At 47.9% G+C, this 15,588-nt stretch overlaps 5 protein-coding genes across 5 annotated transcripts; all 5 read left to right on the top strand.

Annotated features, from left to right (window-relative positions):
* Positions 1-176: 176 nt before the first annotated feature.
* BKA55DRAFT_688009 (uncharacterized protein) lies at positions 177-1,289 on the top strand (the record flags this gene model as incomplete). The annotated part of the gene is made up of 1 exon (XM_046199157.1): positions 177-1,289. The coding sequence occupies one exon, from the start codon at positions 177-179 to the stop codon at positions 1,287-1,289; it is 1,113 nt and encodes a 370-aa protein (XP_046052425.1).
* A 4,387-nt stretch (positions 1,290-5,676) lies between these two features.
* BKA55DRAFT_688008 (putative histidine phosphotransferase HPT1p) lies at positions 5,677-6,266 on the top strand (the record flags this gene model as incomplete). Its single annotated transcript, XM_046199156.1, has 3 exons — positions 5,677-5,697; positions 5,759-5,916; positions 6,011-6,266. The coding sequence occupies 3 exons, from the start codon at positions 5,677-5,679 to the stop codon at positions 6,264-6,266; spliced, it is 435 nt and encodes a 144-aa protein (XP_046052424.1).
* A 921-nt stretch (positions 6,267-7,187) lies between these two features.
* Positions 7,188-7,865, top strand: BKA55DRAFT_506779 (kinase A anchor protein; the record flags this gene model as incomplete). Its single annotated transcript, XM_046187293.1, has 1 exon — positions 7,188-7,865. The coding sequence occupies one exon, from the start codon at positions 7,188-7,190 to the stop codon at positions 7,863-7,865; it is 678 nt and encodes a 225-aa protein (XP_046052423.1).
* A 386-nt stretch (positions 7,866-8,251) lies between these two features.
* On the top strand, positions 8,252-10,364 carry BKA55DRAFT_563093 (uncharacterized protein). Its single transcript, XM_046192363.1, has 3 exons — positions 8,252-9,321; positions 9,371-9,580; positions 9,625-10,364. The coding sequence occupies exons 1-3, from the start codon at positions 8,580-8,582 to the stop codon at positions 10,086-10,088; spliced, it is 1,416 nt and encodes a 471-aa protein (XP_046052422.1). The 5' UTR covers positions 8,252-8,579; the 3' UTR covers positions 10,089-10,364.
* Positions 10,365-12,069: 1,705 nt separating this feature from the next.
* BKA55DRAFT_537401 (uncharacterized protein) lies at positions 12,070-12,855 on the top strand (the record flags this gene model as incomplete). Its single annotated transcript, XM_046189908.1, has 1 exon — positions 12,070-12,855. One exon carries the CDS (start codon positions 12,070-12,072, stop codon positions 12,853-12,855), a length of 786 nt encoding a protein of 261 aa, XP_046052421.1.
* Positions 12,856-15,588: the final 2,733 nt, after the last annotated feature.

The raw sequence follows: 15,588 nt of genomic DNA, 5'->3' as shown, positions 1-15,588 counted from the left end.
CATGCCGATCGCCCGCTACCGGTTGAGGAACCGTTGACTTCTCTCCGCATTTGCTCTCAACCACTACCATTCAACTACCTACGTATCGTGCTAGGCTACTACTTGTCCAGTAGCTATTGTTTATTCAAAATACCAGCAACACATTGATCTGTAGTGATAGCGACACCATCGCCATCATGGATGTTGCATACAATCAACATGCCGACCGATCTCGTCGCAAGAATCGCTCCTCGTCCAACCTCAACCATCTCTCCCTCGCGCCCTTGACCGCCAAACTTCCCCTCAACGACGACGAACTCATTGCCGACGCCATCGCATCTCATCCTCACTCGCCTATCCATCCAATTCCCTCCTATATTCAGGGAAAGTCTGCTCCTTCAACACCGCGTCTTCTCGCCCGTTCTCCAACAACATCGCGCTCGAGGTCCCATACCCGAACCCCCTCAACACCTCTCGCCAAAAGCAAATCCGCGTCTCATCTCGCGGCTGGCGCATCACACAAGACTCATTCTGGCCGCGCAACGCCCAGACGCCACAAAGATGATATGAGCTTTAGCATGCGTAATCGCAATGATAGCGATTGGCTGCTTAGGACAGGCGCGCTCATGAGCTCCGAAGCTCGCGAGTCTAAGGGTCAGACTTGGCTTATCTCGCGTCAGAGTTCTACCAGTCTGGGGGGGATGGACCCCGATGAGGATGCTTTTGAGAGTGAGCTTGCTCGCGAGCGTGAGATTACGAGCCGCCATGCTAGTCGTCGCGGTAGCACTGCTGAGGATGCATCTCCGTATGCTAGTCGCTTCCCTAGTCGCACTCACAGTCGTTCCCATAGCTTGACGCGACCTAGGAGTCTCCTCCACTCACCTCTGGAATTCTCAATGACTGCCGATGGGTCTTACTTCCCTAACCAAGAAGTCAATAATGACCTTCCTGGCCCTGACTTCGTCAACCTCGACGAGAAGCTCGAGGAGCTTGAGCAGGACTTGTCCCAAGATGATGAAGCTACCGTGCGACGCCTCGTGCGCAAGGGCCAAGCCAACACGGGGACTTGGTTCGGCAATGTCTGGTCCCTCTTCTCCGTAGAGGAAGATGATGAGGATTCAGAGGATGATAGTGACGAGACTCCTCAAGAAGGAGATTCTCAACTCAGCCGCTCTCGTAGCTGGTCCTCCCGACATCTGGCAGGCATATCGACAGCCCCAGAAGAGCGCATTCCACCTCCAGGAACTGACGAAGGCGGTTGGAGAGATGCAGCCTGGTTATTGAGCGTGGCGTCCAAGGTGATGTTTTAGAATGAAGCGACTAAACACAAGACGATAAACCGATCATTGATTTATACAAGTAATAAAGAGATTGGATAACACAAGGGTATATGGGTTAAGAGCGTAATTGTTTGATAATATATTTGGCGTATACAGCTTCAGCCTTGCATTATAGGAGCAGGCTTCCTAACATGATTACTTGGTGTACTTTTCTCCCTCTTGTTCTAGAATCAAGTCTGAGCATCAACAATCTTCGAAATCTTCTTAATAAATGACACTTAAAAAGCTGCCATTGTAAGGACATCTAGGTACCTTGCTTGACTTGACCCTGGTTCTTATCGGCAAAGCTCCGCACCGTGCTCCTTGGGCCGGCGCGGGGTCCGTTCACCGCCCCACTCCCGTTCCGCAGCCGGGGTCAGGATCAGCATCAACTGACAAGCAAAAACGACCCGCTCAGGGTCGTCTTGGAAGCAACTGAGCGCCACGTCACTTTTGCTTCATTTTTACTACATTATAGAACATCTAGGGCTGCTACGTTGGACACACCAAGCGCGCAAAAAAAGAAGCAAAAATAAGAGAGAAGAATACCCACCATAATCGTGCGGCCAAGCTGAGAAGTGAGTCAAAACCGGTTTGTGGGGTGGACGAGTTATCACATCGCAGGAGGGTGCATTGCAGGCCTCGAATGAAACTTGTTCCGCGGGTGATTGGTAAAAGGGTATTACAGCTTTGAGTCAAATGGGAGATTGTCACCTGTCGAGGCCTTCTAGATTCGGCTCCTGACTCTTGTGCATGAGAGTCTGAGGTAAAGGGCTTAGCTGTGCTACAAACTTCTCGGGAATTGGGTCATTGGTGGTTTGACTCTGATGTCGATATGTGCAACAAGAGATGCCGATTATGCCGCTCGTCGATGCCATGTGCAGCTATAGATCTGGGTCGTGCATTGGAAGTTCTTTTGTGACAGTTTGCGGTGAGGTCCAATACGGTGGGTACCCAATATCAAAGTCTCAAGACATGGATAGCTTGATAAGATGCTGAGTCGTAGTGGGAGTTGTTGTGTTGTCAAGCACGCTGCCCCTCCGTAAGGCATGTTAAGTGGACTTGAATCCAAGCCCAAAGTCTAAAAGACCAAGTTTTATATAACTCGTGACCTTTAAACGGCTTGATCATGCCATCCTATAGAACGGATAGCCAAATAAAAGAAGCATTTGTTCAGCCGCCGGTGGTCAAACCCCGCCATCAAGCATTCAAGCGTGACCGTGCACGAGGGACCCGGCGGAAACGTCAGCGAGGGGTGCTTAATGAGATTGATCAACGGACCCTGCAGGACCCAATATCAGTCGAAGCGAGAGCAACGCAAGCCACAAGTATACAGCATAACAGATGCAGTTGGTTTGCGACGGAGAAAATGCCGCACCAAAGACTTAATTGCGGTGGCTGGTGCGAGAAACAACAGCAGCTTCAACATTGAGGGTGCAATCTGCGTGGGGTTTCGCTTCATTGAACGGGTCCAATTTCTCGAGTCGAATTCAACCGGGTGGGCCTGCGGGCATAAGACGGCGTGCATGTCATCCTAAGCTTTTGAGTGCTGGGGAGCTTTGGTTCCCAAGACTTGGAATCTTTTCAGGGAAGCTCCCGTGCCCTACGGCCAAGATGCTGATCGTCTCCTGTCTGAGAAATACCAAGAATTGAGAGTGTGGACCTGTGACTCGGTGAACGTTGCGTCTTGTCTCGGGAGGTTGTGCCTGAGTATCTTGTAGTTTGTATCTTGTAGGTATAGTATTGAAGCAGTGAGCTCGAGAGACGAAGAATAAGCGGCGTCCTGTTGTGTTTATCTCGGCCGAGAGGTCTTGAGTGATCCACTGCTTAACACACTATCCATACAAGTGATAGAGCCACCAGCAAGTGGAGGGACGCAAGAGTGAATTGCTTCAGCCCCGGGTGACGACTTCCCGGGTCCCGGGGACATGCCACAGCTGGGGATTTGCGTGCTTAGCCATACGCCGGGTTATGACCAGTGTGCTGGATATCATGAGACGCTGGAGCCTTGTATGCTGTACGCTGCGCGTTATCTGTATGTCAGCATCTGGAGGAGGGGATCATGAAACACTGCCTGTCAAGAATAGAATTCCGGATACAGGCCGAAGAAAACGTTCCGCCTCATGGTAGCATCTGTACTTTTGGTTTCCTGGTTGGTGGTGCATGTTTGTCTGTGGTCGTTGTGGATTAGCGGAATATTTCTACGCTAGGCGGACGCGGTTAAGAGTCCCGGAGAACCAGAACGAGAAAGACGATGAGCTTCCTAAATAGTTAGAGAGGATGGTCTGTTAAGGAGCTAATCAGCGGTGACATCGATATGGTGCAGAGTGAGCGATGTTGGGTAATATTTTTGGTGTTAAGCTATCGCGCGGGAGCGCACGTACGTAGGAGCATGAGCATGGATGGCACTGACTTCGGTTTTTGGTAGACGTAAAAAAAAAGTAAAGCCAACAGAAAGATACATACAAGAAAGAGATGGACGATCTTTTACGGATTTTGGATTGGTGTCTCCCCCAATGGAAGCTGTGGAATCTAGGCCTTGTGCTTCTCGACGGAATGGAACCAAATGATGCAACAGCTAGGTTCTATTGGTGCTTTTTGGTGTTCTCTCCCCGATTTTTTGCGCTCTTCTCTTGTCTCTTTTGGTGGACTCTTGTACAAAACAGTGAGCACCGACGTAATCGGCAGGGCCCCTTCTTCCATTGGGACTGGAAGTCAAGTAAATGCCTACAACAGCCACCAAAAGATTCCATTTGCAAACTTGGAACTCTCCTCTTTTTTTCTCTGCCCTATCTCTCTCTCTCTCTCTACCTAAGCTATCTCCATTCGCATCTATTCATTAGGGTACGAAAACCTCAACGGTTTCTCTCTCCTTTTTGTATATGCCCCTCCACCCCCGAATTTTACTCCCTGCTCGTGCCTCAGACCTGTGACGCTATATTCAGCCACTGTCGTCAGTCGTACCAGAGCAGCCCGCTTCGGGATCTCCCGCAGAACAGCACCTCAATCCAAGTCGACGGGACACTCACTCACACATTCATAGTCAGTCAGTCAGTTACGCGCTCAGTCGATGTTTGCCCGTACGCGAGGGCACGACTCAAAGTTGGAATAGATTGATTGATAATCTTTTCCCTTGACAAAAACCTCTGTTCAATATCCTTAAGGACACCTAAGAATCGACTGCCCACCTTCGTCCCACTTCGATTAGATCTAGGTAAGGAAGCATCACATCGCATCATGGATCGCATCGCATATCTCTCCTCCCTACCAAAAGCCAAGATATGCATGTTCTGTCTTTCCGATACCCTTGAATTACTTCTCTCATGTTCCCTCTTTCACGCCAGCCATCTTTTTTCCTTTACCCTCCCCCAATATGGACATGCTATTCGACCCATCGCCTAAAAAAATGTGGTTTTTCCGCACTAAACACAACACATCCCCCACTCATTCATTGTCCCGTCGCTGTCTCGTCGAATGGATGGCCATAGCACATCACAGTCCAGTCGATTTTGACGCCCTGCATCTGCTGGAGCGGCTCAACCCCACCCGCGATGGCTCGTCCGAGGATTATGGCTTTGAATATGGCTACCTGAGCCCTGAAGTACCTTGCCTTACCTGACTTGACTATCCATGAATGGATGGATGGGATGGTTGATTCGAATGCAAATGCAAATGGACCCTCCCTCTCCATCGTTAGCCCCTCACTTATGAGTTAACTGCCCACATACCAGCACCCGCGCCTTGTACCAAGCACAAGCCATATCTCTCAGGTCCTTATTTTGACTCTACTCTTCCTCGTGCTCTCCTTTCTTCGTTTTTGCTCTGTTTTTTCTGTTTCTCTGTCTGAACGTGTCGATATCTAGCTCCTGTCTTGTATATCGTCATACCCCAGGATAACTGCAGCTCCCGCGAACTCAAAAAAGGGACCCCCCCCAACCAACCAACCTCAGGTACAAGCAAACCCTTGGAATAGCGCAACGGTCACCCTTCTCCAGCTACTTCTACCGCCCTGACAGAAACCAAGCGTCACTCGGGCGCCATGGCTTCGCTTGATCTGAGACCCCTTGCCAGCCACTCACATCTTGTTCCATTCCGCTTCCGCGGTAACACCTCCAACCTTCAAAATCTTTCCTCTCCTCGTCCAAGTGGCTCTAGCTTTCGAATCCTTGTCTTTATTTATTTCGCGCTCGCTTGTTGCTTTCTACTGTACCGGAGTTTCTAACCCCCAGGCTACCTAGGTTCTATCATTTCTCCTCTCCGATCGTTCTCCGCGGACCCACGCTACTACTACGACCCCGGAGCTTTTCAGCACTGTCTCGATTCACCACACCTACCTAATACGTTTGTCCCGAAGGTATAAACGAATATTACAACCAAAATGTCGCCAGCCGAGAACAAGGTGGGCTTGATCCTGACTGCGAACCCGTTCGAGTACGGTCGCTAACAACTCCCAACTGCAGGGTGACGATGAGGTCGATTTCGGTGACAACATCGACATGATTACCTTCGAGCAGATTCTCGAAATGGACGAGCCGGGCGATTGTGAATTCAGCTCTTCTATTGTTTTTGGCTTCTTCGATCAAGCAGAAGAAACCTTTGAAGAGATAAAGGAGGCATTGTGAGTTGAAACCATAACACAGTGGTCCAATATCAACTCCGCTTCATGGTTGGGAATACTGGCTAATTTCTGACCTTGTGTCGACATTACTTAGGGAAGCTGAAGATCTTGATAAGCTCTCGTCTCTTGGACACTTCCTCAAGGGCTCATCAGCGACCCTCGGACTCGTCAAAATCAGGGAGGGTTGCGAAAAGATTCAGCGTTATGGCAAGCACGAAAAGCTGGATGGCTCTCCTGAAGATGACTCCGAGGTATGTCTACAGCACATCAAAGACGCTTTCGATGCTGTTCAAACGGATTACGCCGAGGTCGAAAAACTCTTGAGGCAGTACTACGAGTCAAGGGAATAACGCATTTATTCCATCATCATAAAGCCTACGAGATAGCGCTTTCACGATCAAATGGGGGCAGTCTTTTACAGATATGGCTTGCCACTTGGGCTCTTGTCACGGAACCGCGATAGGAACATTTTCGGTTCAACAAATACTTGTTGTGTTGGGTACATTAAGAAAAGGAAATGGCCCGGTTCATCGAAGCAGATACCCCAGGCCTTGGAATGGCTTGAGGCTTAGAGGACGACCCGTCAGGTCAATGTCAATCATGTTGGAGGCGTTACGAGGTAGTGCGGAATGGCATCAAATGTCATTCCACCCCTCTTTGAATTGAACAGCCTTTTTGACGACGCATTGTTAAGAGCAGAAGCAGACTTTGTAGATAGATTTGACAAAATGCTTGGGATTGGAGCAAAAGGCACTCTGCTTGTAACGCTACTTGGTTCTCTGACGCTTGACCAAAGACTGCTATTCTGCGAGGTCTATCTTCACGTTGTCTTGGTCTGTCGTTGTTGTTTGAAACAACTTATCGATTAGTTGATATGTGACTGATTAACCGCACCTCCGACCCTGAGAGCTCTGACGTTGGTGGGGTAATCTTGACACAGCTTAGGTTACCACGATCTACAAATACAAACTCAGTCAATACGAACACTTGACATCATCGAGGTGTGACAAACCAACGTCAGATACGTTACACACAGCGTGTTAGTCATTTCACAACCTCTACCGCAGCAGGGTATGCTAGACTTTTGAATCATTTGTTCCACCCAGTGGAGTCCCACGATATATGCTTGTAGTTTCGCTTGCTAACCTTACCAGCCGAGCAAGACAAGTCGTAGACACATTGTCACATATTGTCTGTTCGCAGTTACACTTGTACAGTATCAGTCAGACTGATCAAAGTTGCCCCGAAAAGACGAATCCAATAATTCAGCCATGCCGCCGAAACCAGTCAGGGCGTCTCCGACGCATTTCGTATGTATCCCCCTAGCCGGGCCGCAGCTTGCCAGAAGCTTAGCTGCTTTCCGTACAGAAGTTACAAATCCTTCTGGCTTTGGTGTTCCACCGACTGCAGTACGTCCACTCGGCACGATGCATCTGACACTTGGTGTTATGAGCCTCAAAGATGAGGGCGATGAGCAGGCCAGTGAGGTGTTAAAGAGTTTGAAGTTAAGTGAGTTCCTTGCAAGTGCTAGGGCTGGAAAGGCATCGACTGAAGAAGGGCTTTTGATAACTCTCAAGGGCTTACATGCTTTCCAAAATTCCGAAAAGACTTCGGTGCTGTATGCGCCGCCCGTTGACACTGAGGGAATCCTGTATAAGTTCTGCGAACAGATCAAGGCCACGTTTCAAGAAGTTGGACTGATGACCAAGGAGGACAGACCATTGGTGCTCCACGCAACTGTGGTCAATACAATCTATGTCAAAGATGGCCGCGGGAGAAGACGAGAGAAGTTGACGATTGATGCGAGGGACATTGTCAGTTCATATGATGACTTCGTCTGGTTGGAAGACATGCCCCTCGACAAAATTACGTTGTGTCGAATGGGGGCGAAGAAGATTGAGGGGACAGACGACGAAGCTTATGAGGTTGTGGCTGAGGTCGGGTTTTAATCCTGAAGCCTGGAGGTTGCGTGAGCATCTTGAGGCGAATATTGCTTTGGACGTCTTGGCTTGGGAAGCCCGGGAATGGTTGCTTGTTAGGCAGCTGGATAACGAAGAGAAGCGAGGAATAGAATGATGAAACTGCCAGTCAGATGAGCCGAGTTTTCATTAGGTTGACACTTGAATCCCTCTGATATCTGATTATGGATTACCAACCATCTATCATGATACTTAAAAGGCTGACAGAGCGGGTACAGACCAGAGAACAGCATGGAATCAAGGTAATGGGTGGAAGCTCCTAGATGGCATAGAGGCTCCTTTTACTGACTGCCTAGAACTGACTGTAAATTAATGTTTCAAAATTATATTAATCCATGCCATCATAAAACTCGAGCCATCCTGTTCATCTCACTTCATATCAGTGATCCGGGGTCTGATGGTGGGTTCGCGACAAGCCAAATTAGCGCACCTTCAGTGGGCGACCGCCTAGAATCCTAATCAATCGCTCACCTCCAGGCATCAAAATACTAAAACCAAACGTCATCCCTTCAACGTAACACCTGCGCAAACCTCAAGCATTGCGATCCTATACAGCAATTGATGCCAGCAACAATGCGGAACCAGCACCGCCTGGCCTCGGACCCCACGACTTGACGATCCTCTGCAGTGGAGGGCTATACATCCGATCTTACCTTACAGCACAAGCTCCGCCTCGTTACCGCAATGAACACATCTGAAAAGCGCCGTCCAGGGCCCGGCACCTCACCTGCCCATACCTTGCGCACCGGCGCCTCGAACAACAATCGAAACAGCATGCCTGCTATGCCTCCCCGAGCTGCCATGGCTTCCAATGCCAACGCGAGCCCCGAAGAGACCCTTGACACCACCGGCGGTGCCCCGCTCAAAGAGAAGGAGAACACAGTGACAGGGAGCGGGAGCACAAAGGAAAAGGACCGTGATAAGGAGCGCAAAGAAAGGAGAGAGAAGAGGGAGAAGAAAGAGAGGGAACGGGAACTTGAAGCTGCGCTGAAAGAGAAGGATGAGAGGATTGCGTATCTGGAGAAGGAGATGGGCATCATGGAGCGAGAGTTCCATCGCGAATTGGACAAGCTGAGCCAGAACGAAAGCGAAACAGCGACATTTTGGCAAGCGAAGCATAGTGCCTTGAACCAGCAATATTTACGAACGGATACAGAATTACGACTTTTACGTGCTGAGGTTGAAGTTCGAGAAGGCGAGCGGGAAGAGCTTCGAGAAGGTTGGGAGGTTCTACGACGAGAGCTCAAAGAGCGAGATGATGAAATTCGAGGTCTAAGAGGGCAAGTGCGTGGTCTGAAAGAGTGGGTGAGTAATAGCACAAGGACAGATGGGCAAGAATGCGATGAGGTGTTTGGTGATGGAATGGCTCGGCTGGGCAATGGATTGCAGAACTGGGTTATTGTGAACTTTCGCAAGGCCAAGATAAGTAAGTCATATTGCCATTGAGGACGTGGTCGAAGTACTGATGTGTGCAGACCTGGAGACCCTGGATGAAGCAACGTTGGCTGAGGTCAATGATCTTGTGCCTATGTATGAGGAGCTTGCATCCACACATAAAGTTTACCTCTTGCAATCGATCGTATCGAAGATATTAGTCGAGATGGTGTTTGATGCTTACTTTGTCGGCCTATCAGAAGAGCAAACACAACAGTTTCGGCAACTTGAAAAGCTCATTTCTTCATATGGTATGTATTCACTACCCAGGAAGGTCAATTGCTAACTTTTGCAGCCGATTCTGATGAGGCCATTAATCAATGGCGTTCCTCTACCCTTTCACTTCTTCGGCGAGATGCCTCATCTCTTAAGGAATCAACATCATCCATCACAGAAGCTATTCTAAGTCGAATAACACGTATTCTCGACGCCCTATGTGGCACATCACCATCCGAGGCTCGAGATAGTGGGCTACGAGTTCTTGTCAACAACTCAATTGAGCTTGCGCGTCTTGTCGCTGTCCAGAAGGCTGTTTTGCGTGTGAATATGCCCACGGTCTTACCACATCAAAGGGTCATGTTTGAGTCAGAGACGATGGAAGACTTGGGTGGTGAAGACGAAGAGTCCCTGACTGGACGCGAAATTTGCTGCGTAGCTTTTCCTGGAGTGATAAAGCATGGCGATGAGCATGGCGGACATTTGCAATATCGCAATGTCATTCTGAAGGCAAGGGTGTTGTGTAGCCCTGAGGAGGGTTGACATGACACTGCTTTCATCTTATTGAGCCGCGGCCTCGACGACGGTCTTGGCTGCTTGGCGATTTATATAGCCCATTACCGGCATTTGCATGTATAATCTTGCATTTAGCATTTGGATAAAGTCACATTCTATGCGGCATACTAGCAGAGACGGCGGGAGCCGCTTATGTACGGAGTACAGGATCTTTTGATGAGATCTATTACAGTTGACTGACAGGAGTCGGTATTTTAGGGTTAGATTACTATTTTAATGAATTACGAATATTATTATGATAAACTTGGTTCACCTAATGATGGTCTGATTGTAGATCGGGAGCGAAGTGGTATGGTTACACGAGATAACGATCATCGGTAAGTATCCTGAAGACTTGTAAGTAGGAGTTGGCTCGGTGAGAAAGATCAAAATTAGGGAATTTGATTTAAAGCACGACTCTATTTACTAAGCATTTCTAAATTTTATAAATTAATCATAAGTTTTTACTGGGTTCCGGTAAGATAGTAGTTCGAGATAAGTCGAATTGCAGAGTATTAGTTCAGACAACTCAAACATGCCACCATCGCATTGCATTCCTCGTTTGGCACATTCACAGACACTTCTGTACCCTACCCACATAGGGCTGATATTCGCTTCGGCAATGCATGCCAACTCATGCGTTCATATTACCTGCATTCGATTCACGGTTATAATTGAGTTCGGTATGGAGAATTGGAATAGGATATTCGTATGGCAGCCTGCTTGGCGTGGAAATGTCTCAGAGCGGGATGTCGCATTGGCGGTTATGATGGGTTGTTTGACTCATAATGGAAAGTATGTTTGGTATCGAGATGGTGATAAACCGGGTATTAAGCAGTCGGCGTATTGCATGTATTTCGAGAGCCGTTGGTTGAGTTGATGGAAGACTCCTCACCGATTCCTAGGTATATGATCTGATATTAGACTGTGATCGAGCTTATCTTCAGTTTCTCTGTGTAGTCAGCATAACTGTGTAAAGCTGAATCTCGAACGTAATTAGAATTGTGCATATGATGATGTCCCATGCCATGGGCGAGACTGTCAGACGGGTATTCTGATGGACCAGGGTATCTCCTCCTTAACCTGCCAAGCGTAAAAGAGCTTAAGAGTCACCTCGACACCATCTAGTTTACGTACCTTGTCTTGAGCCTCAATTTTCGGGGAGTCTGTATTTCCCCGCGCTTGAGTTTCCTCCAGATATAGCACTGCAGCTATTTCGAAAGCCCTTTTGCCAACACATCCTCATTGTCCTTTTCCAGGATCATCGAGCGCAAAGGAACCGCCATTGACTGTCTTTGTCTTCAGTTCGACCCGTGAATTGGTGTCACTCACACTTTGCGTAGTAAACCCATCAATGGTGCCCACGTCGTTGGCAACCAAGACACCCTCACCTCCAATTGGTCACTCTACCTGCAATTATGCCGACTATCTTCGGCTTCGTCCGAGGCGTGTATCATTCTGTGACAATGGTATGCTGATGGACATGGTTCTCTGCATGCACTGAAGCCATGTAAGTCTGCACTGCATTCCCAATGATTTCAGTGTGCTATCGTTCATCACGTTGGCGATGTGTTGAAGGGTGATGACGAATAGGAAGCGTCGTTGACCGATGGATGGTTCATATGAAGTTGTCGACGGGCCGGCCCTTCGAGGGAGAGGGTGTTCGTGCTGACGCTCAAACTTGGCGTGTTGAGTTCAGGTTAAGAAGCTCGAGTTTCCGGTTTCTTTGTTCTTCGCCGTCCATCATTCCTCTGTTTGCCTTTGTCACGAGAGATCGAAGCCCCGCGCTGCATCTCACTTCCTATCATCCATTGCCCTGTCTTCCTTCCCGTTTGTCCATAAGAGTCGCTGCTTGTGTTAGCATCTCAAGACCAACCTGAACAAAGTGTATCTCCTTCGCACATAGCTCTCACGCTCTCTTTGGCCAGTCGATATATACCCTTTTGCCATCGCTTGCGTCCTTCTGAAGATGGGGGACCTCGCCAATGAAATAAATGGCTTCATAAGCCAGCACAATGCCAGGAGAGGACAACGTCATACACGGGATGCCATCCCTACCATGATCTCAAGTTATTATGCCCCAAGCTTGATGCTCTCAGAGAGAGACAACAATGGCACTCCTACTCAAAGCATCAGCATGTCAACCGCCAGCAGCTCGACATTCATGTCTTCCTGTTTTGACAGACCAACTCCTCAAAACTCTTCGGTTTACACAGAACCTCCTCCTGTTGCCACTTTACCGCAGTCGCAGCCATATGTAACTCCTGCATTACTCACGTGTGAGTTCCTCGGCTTTGGGGACTGCGATGTTGTATTCAACTTGAACGATGAATCCCGTTGGATCGCACACATCGCGGGCTGCCACCTTCGCAACATCTTCCCAGCAGTGTGCATTTGTTGGTTCTGTGACCGTGAATTTCGGACATCTTCACACAATCAAGCTGATGCTGAGACTTGTTATCGGAAGCGAATGCATCATATTGCAAAGCACTTTCGCAACGGTCTTTCGGGACGGCAGATGCGTCCTGACTTCTTCTTTCTTGATCACTTATACCAACACCGGTTGATCGATGAAGAGATGTATCAGAGAGCAAGAGCCTATCACGAAGCCTCTCAGGTCCAGATTCAGAACTTGTACCCTGCGGGCTGGAGGCCAGAGCACCATAATCAGGAGCCAGTGGTGGTGGAAGCCAGTCGGTCGCGGCATCGGGGGTCGTCGACTCGAAATCGTGCGCCGCAGGGATATTATCGCTGAGCGGAGAGGTTCGTCACTCGACGAGTCCTTCCTTCCTTCCTTCCTTCCCTCGGTTGTTCTGACCCCCTCAAATCTCGTGACTCCAATCATGACTAAGTATCGGGAAAGAGCCTGAGGTCATGTATGACATTTTTCTTTTCTTCTTGTTCTCTCGTTGGTCGATTCGTGACATTGCGAGGAAAAGGCTTTTGCCATCCTGTCTTCTGGTCAGAGTATCAGCGGGGAATACCAGTCTTTTGGGATGGATTTCTAAGAATATGACATTGCATATCAGAATACGGGAGTTCTGCCGCCTAAGAGAAACAAACGTTCATTGTTTCGGATGCATGGAATTTGATGGTTTGTGGGCTTCAGGAACCTGTTGTTATACCGAGCGCAGTGTTGATGCAAGTGGGTGAGAGGCAGGTATTTGAAAGCCCAACTCCAAACAAAGGCATTAGTTGAATGAGTAACATTACCACGAAATATTACCGTGAAAAGGGGTTGAGAACCAGGCAGTGACGATGCGTGAATGAGCGTGGCGATGCCTTTCCACACTATGATTGGGCTAGAGTGAACAAGAGTCATCACTTACACGAGCTCACATGTAAAAGACTTATGCCCAGACCTGGGCATAATTTATTGATAGTAATGTCATGTATAAAATAAAGTCTTGGATTTCTTTATGATAAAATCTTGACAAGAATTTGCCCAAGTTTTATCACGTAAATGCGTTCGCCTCACACTTCCACAGGGTAGGGCGTGTTTGGCTGGCCTCACATGGCTCATGCTGGTGCCCGAGCATAGCCTCTCACAACCCAGCACAGACCTCAAACTCGTGTTTTCAAAATGTGTAAATGCCGAGATACCTAGGTTTAAAAGGTGAAAGGATTATTGGCGTCACTTTGAGGCCTTCTTGAAAGTGCATGTGTGAGGTGTCGGCGTGAAACACGGTGTTACTGTGCGAGGTCTTTGGAACGGCTGAACTTCAGGGTATTGTAATTTTCACTTTCTGGTGATGTTGTGTTATTACTGAATTTTATATCGTTCCAGACTCTCCAAGCTGCCCTTTGTGTTGGGAGTGAAGTCTCAACTACACGTTAATGTATGACAGAAACTGTGAGAGACGGACCTGTTTATGACAGTCTCAGGATTGTTTCTTGGCAAAAGTACAATCAGGAACAATGAATGACGAAAACTCGAACAGAAATAGATCGCGGCAAAGTAGCATTTGAGTAACTCGAGAAATCCGACGATGTCGTTGTTTTATCGGAAGCAGACCAAGTACTGAGTAATGCCTGGTTTCTAAGCCAAGATTATAGGTTCTGAGAGTACGGTCTTTCATTTCAGGGAAGCATTGTTCACGTAGAGGCCACGAAGACACCAAATAAAAATATCTCACCAGAATTGCTTCTTGGTGGATTGGGCGATATTTTTAATATTTGCCGAAAAAAAAAGAGAAGCAAAGAAAGAGGGAGACGAGAAGCGTAGTTCATCATATCAATTGCCCCTTCCTACTTGGCGGCGCGGCGAAAACACCAAAATTGCATCGTGAGGTTTGGGTATATTGATTCAACTTGTTTAATCGTATGTCAACATCAGACAACGTGTCCGAGTGGCCCAGGCACAATTGGGGAACCAGCAACCAGGCGGTGTCCAAGAAAAGAACAACAATAAAAAAATGTCAAATGTCACATCATATCAACTACGTCTGTTGCATCTGTCGGATCAAATGCACTTGCAACCATCAGTATTATTCATGTCGCTCTGTAAGACATTCGCACCCTCAAATCAGACGATCCATGAGGCTGTTATATAATCTCATCCAGAAATATGTGACAAAGATTGTTGGCCACACATGAACAGCAAGTGCAGAAAGAGTCATGAGTACCCTCATGGACTTCCGACACGGAGGCAGATATATTCAGGATAAGAATATATATGTAAGCTATCTAGAGAGGTGGTGATACTGTTTTAGAGTCGCGAAGAAAGAAAGTGACAATTTGCGACCTTTAAACCCCATAACTCGATGGGATTTCCGGCTTCATGGATGGAAGGATATTAGTTCGAACCCTCCAATGCCCAAGACTTTAACTTTTATAACGGGAATTGTCGACATCCAGACACATTCAATATTGAATCGTGCCCAATCCCCTTCAGGCAATTCCCGTGCAACTCTTAACTCACAACGTGATTCGGGTGGGCCCGGGCCAAGCCGTTCAAGTATGTATAGTTAATTGTATACCACGTCCGTGACGGGTAGGGCTGAAGTGGAGTTCAACATCGACAGATCTTGAGCCAATTATCGAAAATTATCGAACACTTCGACACGGGTTGTACAGTTGGGAGATGATTTGTAAAGTCGTTGGTATGAATGGTAATAAGCGTTCTGAAAGTGAGGTGCAATCTAACATTGACACTCATGCTATCTTGCTTGCTGCAGCGACAAAAGACATTATTACCCAGATCTTTCAGGCTAATTCTGAGTTTATTATATGGTCAAAAGTCCAATTAATTAATCTGGGAGCGTATGCTTGTACAGTTTTCTGACATTGACGAATTTCCTGCGCGAATGCTTCAACATACACTGACAAAAGTGGCGCTTTTTACCCAAGGAAGGCAAGCAAATCTACGACTTCACCAGTTGGACAAGGTCCAGTCATAGATTTGAGACGATATGCTGATGGGAGAACGACGGTGCGTAAATACTAATTCTGGGGACAACTTCAAAACAATACACCCACCATATATTGT

The sequence above is a fragment of the Fusarium redolens genome (genome assembly GCF_020744475.1).
Source record: "Fusarium redolens strain MPI-CAGE-AT-0023 chromosome Unknown BKA55scaffold_5, whole genome shotgun sequence".
NCBI lineage: Eukaryota > Fungi > Ascomycota > Sordariomycetes > Hypocreales > Nectriaceae > Fusarium > Fusarium redolens.
Note: the sequence above shows the minus strand (reverse complement) of the source record. Positions and strands in the feature narration are given on the sequence as shown.

Coding starts and splice junctions, on each gene's coding strand:
- BKA55DRAFT_563093 (XM_046192363.1), top strand. CDS start 8,580: ATGAACACATCTGAAAAGCGCCGTCCAGGGCCCGGCACCTCACCTGCC. Junction 9,322..9,370: donor CTTTCGCAAGGCCAAGATAA/GTAAGTCATATT, acceptor TGATGTGTGCAG/ACCTGGAGACCCTGGATGAA. Junction 9,581..9,624: donor AAAGCTCATTTCTTCATATG/GTATGTATTCAC, acceptor TAACTTTTGCAG/CCGATTCTGATGAGGCCATT.